Source organism: Sceloporus undulatus, unplaced genomic scaffold (assembly GCF_019175285.1).
Source record: "Sceloporus undulatus isolate JIND9_A2432 ecotype Alabama unplaced genomic scaffold, SceUnd_v1.1 scaffold_24, whole genome shotgun sequence".
NCBI classification, from domain to species: domain Eukaryota; kingdom Metazoa; phylum Chordata; class Lepidosauria; order Squamata; family Phrynosomatidae; genus Sceloporus; species Sceloporus undulatus.
The window spans coordinates 1,028,252-1,037,134 of record NW_024802946.1 but is presented as its reverse complement, the minus strand read 5'-3'; the positions used below and the strand labels follow the sequence as shown (position 1 = coordinate 1,037,134).

At 42.5% G+C, this 8,883-nt stretch overlaps 2 protein-coding genes across 2 annotated transcripts in view; one reads left to right on the top strand and one right to left on the bottom strand.

Moving 5' to 3' along the window:
* Positions 1-1,573, top strand: part of LOC121917613 (biogenesis of lysosome-related organelles complex 1 subunit 3-like) — a 6,234-nt gene extending 4,661 nt beyond the window's left edge. The window contains exon 2 of the mRNA XM_042443715.1: positions 789-1,573. Within this exon, the coding sequence (XP_042299649.1) occupies positions 803-1,378 (576 nt within the window). The 5' untranslated portion in view covers positions 789-802 and the 3' untranslated portion in view covers positions 1,379-1,573. The remainder of the gene's footprint in view (positions 1-788) is intronic.
* Positions 1,574-1,946: 373 nt separating this feature from the next.
* On the bottom strand, positions 1,947-8,322 carry LOC121917627 (galectin-9-like). Its single transcript, XM_042443732.1, has 9 exons — positions 8,071-8,322; positions 7,166-7,291; positions 6,552-6,602; positions 5,948-6,010; positions 5,273-5,296; positions 5,103-5,132; positions 4,305-4,393; positions 3,294-3,459; positions 1,947-2,542 (listed from the first exon to the last, which is right to left on the bottom strand). Exons 1-9 carry the CDS (start codon positions 8,320-8,322, stop codon positions 2,399-2,401), a joined length of 945 nt encoding a protein of 314 aa, XP_042299666.1. The 3' UTR covers positions 1,947-2,398.
* Between the last annotated feature and the right edge of the window lie 561 nt (positions 8,323-8,883).

Below are 8,883 nucleotides of genomic sequence, written 5' to 3'. Positions count from 1 at the left end.
TTAGTGTCTAGATCAAGAGAAGTAATAGTGCCACTGTATTCTGCTCTGGTCAGGCCCCACCTGGAATATTGTGTCCAGTTCTGGGCACCACAATTCAAAAAGGACATTGAGAAACTGGAGCCGTGTGTCCAAAGGAGGGCGACTAAAATGGCGAAGGGCCTGGAAACCATGCCCTATGAGTAACAACTAGGAGCTGGGGATGTTTAGCCTGGAGAAGAGAAGGTTAAGAGGTGATATGATAGCCCTGTTTAAATATTTGAAAGGATGTCATATTGAGGAGGGAGTAAGTTTGTTTTCTGCTGCTCCAGAGAATAGGACCCAGAGCAATGGATGCAAGCTCCAGGAAAAGAGATTCCAGATCAACATTAGGAGGAACCTCCTGACAGTAAGGGCTGTTCAACAGTGAAACAAAGTGTAATGGAGTCTCCTTCTTTGGAGGTCTTTAAGCAGAGGCTGGTTAGCTGTCTGTCGCGGATACCTTGATTGAGAGTTCCTGCATGGCATAATAGGGTTGGTCTGGATGGCCCTTGGGATCTCATTCACTTAGTCTCAAAGGTGCTACAAGGATCCCTTTGCATATTGCTATTCCAGACTAACACAGATGTGTCTTTGAATTCTAACCTAAGGAGCCATTCATATGCCTCTGTGCCTTCCCTGCAACAACAGCTGTGTATATCCCTCCAGTTTGTGAATATTTCTCCAGATTTCCTCATGTATAGTAACCTTGGTTATCTCTTCTTCCCTCTCAAATTCTCAAGTATAAACAACTTTCTATTTTCTTGTTTTAGAAGTCCATGCAGAAATGACCGCTTCGAGGTACAAAACTGTAGTTCAAGGAGAAGCCTCCGAGACAGATTCAGATGAAGAAGTGTATCTGTCTTCTGTGCCGCAAGGTTCCCTTCCCAGCCTTTCTGGGGTGAAGGTTACTGGGGAAGCCTCAGAAACAGACGAGGAGGAAGATGCCAATTCTAGCCAGCCCAAAGTGGAGCCAACCTTAATCAGTCCAGACTTGCCACCGCTGGTGGTTTATAGGAATGAGGATCCAGGCTCTCCTACAGCGGTTGAAGAGAAGCCTGCCCTTCGCATCCGACACCGAGGCCGCTATAGCACCCTTCTGCAGCAGAAGCTTATTGAGAGTAACGCCCGCTTATACTATGATGTCAATAGTACTGTCAAGCAAGTGTACCAGACGGCCATCAAAGAGATTGGGGCCATTACTGGCCAGCTCAGTAACTCCCAAAATGGCATCATCAGCGCCTCACACAACATCCGGCTTGTCCTGGAGGACTTGCGAGCCGTGGCAGACAAGATAGACATCATCACCAGCTGCAACCTGCTACCTGATATCCAGATAGAGCTTCCTCCGGCACAAACCTAGCTGGTCCCAGGTCATGCCTGCTGCCTTTTGTAAGGAGAAGCAGGATTGACAGCTGCCACTCTGGCTATAAGACGCAGGAAAAAATGGACTGTAAGAGAAAGCCTTTGCTGCCTAGTGTTTAAATCACTGCACATGCAATCACTGTTACTCTTCCAGTACTCAACAAAATAAAACTATCCTTTATATGTTGTCCTACTTCAAGGAATGGTGTATTCTTTAAAGTAACATTTAATATGTTGTGTCTTTGCATTGATGCAGCTGCCTGAAGCATTTTTATAAGGTGCCTTAAATGGCAATGGTATCTTCAAGTTGTCAGAAGACCTTACTCAGCCCTACCTTTTATTAACTTATGATCCCAACATCTTTATGATTTATGATCCCAGCCTCTGCCATCTCTTAATCTTAAAGGTGACCAAGCATGTAATTAGATTCGATGTGAATGGAACAAAACTAAACTGCATCATATCATTCTTGATAGAGAACCTTCTGAAAATGGAGAGCTGCACATTTGTGAAACTTAGTGGAAGAGAGGTGTTCAGTATTTTGTATTAACAGCACCCTTTATATATTTTTCCTTTATACATCTTTATTTTATGGCAGATTATAAGATACATTCAGACTGAAATTGCACAGTATACAGTACCATTGAACAGTGTTGTTCCAACTACTATTCCATCTTTATTTTCATTGCAATGTACAGTATTTCTTACCTGGGAGGTAAGTGGAGCATAATTAATAAGACTATACAAAGTGAAATCGAGAAAGAGGGAGTGAAGAGGAGTCAAATGCTGTTTGAGAAAGATTTATGTGATTATGTGATGAAAACATTCCACTTGATACCTTCATGCAGCACTTACTAAGTCTGCACTTACAGATTTAAATCAGATTGAGACACATATAGCAATCCTGGCCTCTGTATGTCCCCCTGGCTTCCATATTATTCCATACTACAAATTCATGGGTTTGGTGTTCACTATGTACAGTAGGCTTGCATAGAAGTGCACAGGGAAAACAGACTTGTCAGTACTGTACGCAAGACAGGCTCACGTCTCCAGCTATTTCCAATTGGTCTACATGTCCTGGTGGGATCCGATGCGTGTAGTCAAATATCACCTGTCCATTCACAAAAACCTTGTAGTTTTTCTTCAGGTTGGTAATCTCCATCTGATGGAAGGGAAATGCAGAATTCTGCTTTGACCTGAGTTTTTAGCTCCTTTTAATCCACATGTTGCAACAGACATAAATAAGATCTAGGCCACAGGGTTTTGATGTATTTATTCCAGTTTAAGTCTTACAACCCCCCTGCCAAAAAAATCAGTTAATCCTGTGTATTGAAAACCCTTATTAGATCCACAATCTCCCTTCACACTTTTCTGGATAGGGGAAATGGCTGATAAATAGGTTCTAGTGTTTGATGTAGATATACTACTCCAAGGCAACTTTTAAAGCGATCCCCTTATTATTTTGATATTACTATTTTATTCATTTATTTCCTGCCTTCCTCCCAGTAATGAAGCTCAATGCGTCTAACAGCATATTTAAAAGTGACACTGATTAAAAACCACAGAAGCTTCAATAAACGTATAACTGTAAAGGTTATTTTTTTAAAATTATTAAATTAAAAACATTAAAATTATTTAAAAATTATAAACAAACCTGTATACAAAGCACAGTCATTGCCCAAAAGATGGAATAAAAATGCTTTAGCTTGTTGGCAGAAGGGGAGCAAGGATGGGCCCATCCTGGCTCAAGTATGAGAAAAGAGCTTAAGGATAGAGCCATTATAGCCAGAAACTTTTGTACAAGTGGAATCTCATTCCAAGGCTGTATTCCAACCTAAGTTGTAATGTTAATACATGCTTTCTAACAAAGATCTTAACTACCTTGATTTCCACACTCTTTTTAAAAGACTTACATGGAAGGCTTGGCCAGGGGAGAAAGGCATACTGCGGATGTGGCGCTCCTCAGAACCCCAAGTACCATTAATGGACGTATTCCGAACAAGGGCTCCCTCTTTGAATCGCGGGTTTATGTGCAGAGCAATGTTGCCTGTCATGGTGTTTTTCAGGTTCACGTGGAATCTGGATAGAAGGAGATGAAACTCTTATCCCAATGGTCTCCAAAACAACACAGTTGCGCTTACAATCCAAGGTAGATCTTGGAGACCCAACATAAATGTCAAAAACCCTTGCTGCAGTTCAGTTTTATGTGGCAGTACTGGCGATCTATAGTGGGAGAGAACATCCCTATGTTGTTTTTAAGAACCCTGACCCCCCAGACCACTTTTTTTTGTCCCAGAGAAGCTATTCAAAACAGCCATACACACTGACACCTGGCTGTTTAAAAATACCCATTTGTCAAAACCATAAGTAGACTTAGGGCCCGTACAGACAGGCCAAAATAAAGCTGCTTCGGGTCACTTTGGAGGTATGCTGTTTAAATGATGCATGCGTCCTAAGAGGCCAGAAGCTGTGCCAAAGCCATGCTCCAGTCCCAAGGACCAGAGCGCATCTTTGGCACCACTTCTGGCCTCTTAAGATGTGTGTGTCATTTTTTTTTAATTTGCATTTTAACCACAAACATTTAATACATACCTTAGACCTTACATATGCAACATAAAACATGCATACATACATGTGTCATTTAAACAGCATACCTCCAAAGTGACCCGAAGCAGCTTTATTTTGGCCTGTCTATACGGGCCCATAATGTCATTTACAGATTGGGGGGGGGGATTGTTGTTGTTGTTGTTGGCAGAGAAAGCCAGGGAGCTCCAATGGCAGAAAACGTCCTGGATCTACCAAAGTTGCCCATCCCAACCTACAGACACGAGAATGACAAGACATTTTCTGTCTGGCTTGTGTTTTGTGGTAATAACTGAGTGGGGAGTGATGGTGTATTAATCTTATCTTCTCTGCAAAGGCACCTGTTTGCAAAAAGTGGCACGTTCCCCACAATTTTGATCTTCCGGAACTGAGCGAAGTTTCCCGGGATGGCTGCATGGAATGGAACAGCCTGGAAACAGAACACAAAAGACATTTGGTCCTCCATCAAGAAAAGTAGCTAGTTAGGCAAAGGTTTTTTAAATTTGGGTTAGAGGGAGGAAAGACTGAATCAGGAGCAGACAACATGAAGACAGTCTGTACCCAATTTGGGGTTTTGGTCCTATGTTATGTGAACAGGATACAATGAGCCCAGGGAGAATTTGGAATATATAACTTGTGTAGACAAGCCATAGGAGAGAAAGATGAAATCTTTTCCACTGAACCAGCCTCTAGACTGAGACAAGGAGAGAAATTGTCATCCCCCAAAATAAATTTGGGAGCTAGTTGTGTAAAGGTAGATGCAGAGGTCCATTTTGTCTCCCAAGGTTGGCCAGGGTCAAATCCATTGGGACCAATGTTACAAAAGATCCCATACAACCGAAGCCATGGATTGGGGCAGTGATTCCCAGCCCTTGTCCTCCAAATGTTTAAGAGTTATACATCCCAGTAGCCCTGACCAATATGGTCAATGAAAAGGGATTCTGGGAGCTGAAATTTAAAAGATTGAGAACCAGTTTTGCAGGTTCAAGATACTATAGACTGACCGTTGACTATACCCAGTTGACCGTCAAGAACATGCAGATTGCCAGTTGACTATGTCAAGAAAGCTAGCCAACATTTCTGAATGTTCACTGGTTGGGAACTAACAAACATAAAAACAGGATAGTAAAGATACTCACAGGATTGGACAAAGTCACTCCACTGAAGCCCTGTGAAGAAATGAAAAAGCAAGAGGACCTATTATGTAGATCATAGAACTGAAAAGCACCAAATTATGACCAAACCCATAAAGGCCTGTTTTATCTAAACCAGAGAGCTATGATAGTTTCCCAGACTTTAACCCACACACCTGGGCTGTCTTGCTCTTCTTCCTCTGCAAAGAATGAAAAGAAAAGCAATAATTTAATTTGCAAAGAACTAGCATTTGTTTTTGTTTTGGCAAGCTTTTGCCGGCTTGCCATGAGCAACATGGAGTGATTTCCAGGCCTTATGATAGAAAACATATTTACACACTTGTGGAAACGGAGTGGGCTTTTGGTAAGGTGATTTACTACTTTTACACATCAACGCAAATTGACCACTGTAAGGATCTGAAAGACCTGTATCCTCATATTCAGCCCTATGAAAATTTAGGGCATGGTCATGGTTTGCCTGTTTCTGGATCCTATTACATTCAGTCCCAAACTCCCACAACTGTGTAAATATGCTTTCCATTCTGATATTACTCTACACTGCATCTGAAGAAGTGGGTTTATATCCATGAAACCTCATGCTAAAATAAAAACCTGATAGTCCTAAAGGTGCTGCTACATTCCTTCTTCCCCACATTGTTCCCTTCTCTTCTTCCTTTTAATGTTGCAAGAGACCAAGACAGCTACTTCTTTGAAAATTTCCACTCAGCTGTGACCTTCCCACTTTTACTGAAATACAGCCCAAGTTACTCTTTATAGATAGATCTTCAAGCCTTTAGACCTGGAAACTTGCTGGCTCTGTGAAGTTTCCACCAAGCCAAAGAAATACTCACTGAAAACGATGGTTGTGCAAAGCCTGGTTGTGCAAAGCCTGGCTGTGCAAACATGCCACCGACCTGAAAAGGCAGAGAGATGTATTATTCAGAGGACGCAGACCTTTGCAATAATAAAATAATATGTAAGTATTTTGACTCTTGACAGCCCTGGATGTTTTTGGTGTGGCAAATACAAAGTTTTGAATTTCTCAAAAGAAGGGGGGAACCAAATACACAGCTATAGGAAAACCAAGACTGTGAGCCTTATTGCATGAGAAAAGAAAGCCGAAATGGAGTGGGAGAGTCCTGGCTATCTCTGTGCATCTCTATATGATGTCACAGCACTTTCTTTTTCCCCCCAATGGAAACGGTCATGAATGTGTGTCTTTTGTTGGGGTCGGAAGCATCGTTTGGTAAAAGGCACACTTTTACGACAAGCTAGTGACTTATCTCCCAGGTGCCTACAAATGAGAAGGCTTTGCAAGGTGTTGTGAAGGTGAATGCAGTAAAGCTCCAGGCATGTGCTACTTTAGATAACCTGTACAAATAATCACTGCCAGCCCCAACACATACTGGTTTTGCAAATGAAAGAGACATAAAGAAAAAGAGGGGTTACACTTACATTGGTGGCTGTGATGACATTGTAAGCAGGAGGCGCATACGGAGGTGGCGCCTGAAAGACAAGAGAGACAGATGTGGGGTTGGATCCAGACTGAGAGCTAGTCTACACATTTAAAATACTTTTCACTCCAGTTGAATCGAATGTACTCTTTGCAGGAGTTTGGGCTTTTGGGTGTGTGAAAAACTCCTTAAACTTTGAAGGGAAGGGCTTCACGGTTTTTAACTAGTGTTACTGTATCTGTTGAAACCTGCGGAAATGTGCATTATCACACACATGGCCGTGCATGCATGTTTCGTGTGCATTTGGGTGGCTATGCATTTTCAGCAGAGGGAGGGTGAATAAATGCAAATAGATGTGCAAAGAGATATGGACTGAGAATATTTTAAAACTTACATTTCAAAAAGCGCACCTTGATTTTGCCATTTTAAATAAGAGGCACCATTTTGCTATGCTATTCTATTTAATGGGACTTGAGCATCCACGGATTTTCATATCCACAGTGAGTCCTGGAACCAAACCCCAGGGGATACCAGGGGCCCAGTGTGGACAGATGAGAAGGGGCTGTTTCCCACATCTGTATGGGTCAAGAGAGGTGTGAAAGTCATGCAACTTACACTAGCAGCAGCTCCTTGGAAGTTGATACAGTTCAAGGAGATATCGCCATCAACATACAGGTTCTGGACCAGATGGAATGGAAGGCGGTGCTTGTACTCCAAGAAGTGGCTTCCATTGACTGATACCTAGAGAAAGAAGAGAATGAAGAGCTGAGCATGGAAAATGCGAAATGCTAAGTACATCACGTCCGCTAGTTCCAGTTCCAACCACAAGGTGCCAGCTTTCAAGCAAGAAAGAGTTATTAAACAGGATAGCAATTGTGCTGTCCTCCAGATGTTGCTGGATTACAACTCCCATCTTTCATCAGCACCTGCTCACCCTAAAAGATGAATGGATGAGACAGTAGGGTCAGTGCTTCCAGGGCAGATTGCACTCTTGTCTTTCAGCAGGGGATGCTTCCTTTTTTGATAAGAGTTAAGGTACAGCCAGCATAATGGTTTGAGTGACTGACCATGACCCTGGAGACGAGGTTTCAAATCTCAGCTTGGCCTTGCAAAGCCACCAGGTGACCTTCGGCAAGTCACATTCTCTCGGCCTCAGAGGAAGGCACTGGCAAAACCCCTTCTGAACAAATCTTGCCAAGAAAACCCTGTGATGGGGTCGCCATAAGTGAGAAACAACATGAAGGCACAAAACAACAATGTGCACTACTTACATTGACTGATGGATAAGTCAACTCAGGTTTTTGGGGTCAATTTTTTGACTAACATTTCTAGACTGATACATTAATACAGTAATTTCTCTTTGCTCTCATGCTCCCCAGTGGTGGTTCCCATATCAATGTGGTTTCAACTCAACATTTAGAGGGTTTATCCAAGGTGCTGAACCTATTTTGGAGGAGAAGGACCTCTTTAGGATACGCAAGAAGTTTAACAGGCAATTATTTGAATGGCCAACATCTCACCTGATAGCAGTGGCTCCTGACGTTGATGATAATTTCAAAGTAGACGCTCGATTGGAAGGGCATGTTGTAGACCCGCTCCTCAGGCCCCCAGCGGCCTTTTTCATGCGTGTTGCAGACGACTACATTGCCTTGGTTGAGCCGCGGGTTGAAGTGAAAGGCAATGTCGCCATTCTGACACACCAGGTTCACTACAAAACTAAAAGAGGAGAAGAGGTTTGAGATTGAATTGGGAGACGGGGAAAGGTGGGTCATAGCAGTAGGGAGACATATTGATGAGATCGGGTGAAAAAAGAGAGAAGGAAAGAATGAGAGAGAGAGAGATCAAGGACAAGGGAAGGAGGAAGTTTGGATAGATCAGGAACCATGAAAATACATAGGGCCCTTTCACACTATGTAGTTATAGCACTATCATTCCATTTGAGTTGCCATCGCTAGGTCCTGCAGAGTCCTGGTGAATGTATTAGATCAGTGATGGCGAACCTATGGCACGCGTGCCAAAGGTGGCACTCAGAGCCCTTTCTGTGGGCATATGTGCCATCATCCCAGCACAGAGTTTGCCAGAGTTTGTTACTAGAAAGCCAGAGGGACATGGCACTTCACAATAAGTAAGTGGGTCTTGGGTTGCAGTTTGGGCACTCGGCCTCGAAAAGGTTCACCATCACTGTATTAGATTGTACGCTGCTTGGCAGGTTTTTATTCTTTCTTTCTTTTTCTTATTTTATTTGACCCTTACTATGTAAAGTGCTGTGCAAATCTTACAGCGCTCAATAATAATAATAATAATAATAATAATAATAATAATAATAATAATAA

Coding starts and splice junctions, on each gene's coding strand:
- LOC121917627 (XM_042443732.1), bottom strand. CDS start 8,322: ATGACCCACCTTTCCCCGTCTCCCAATTCAATCTCAAACCTCTTCTCC. Junction 6,603..7,165: donor TCCAAGGAGCTGCTGCTAGT/GTAAGTTGCATG, acceptor CTTGTCTTTCAG/GCGCCACCTCCGTATGCGCC. Junction 4,394..5,102: donor GAGTGACTTTGTCCAATCCT/GTGAGTATCTTT, acceptor TTCTGTTTCCAG/GCTGTTCCATTCCATGCAGC.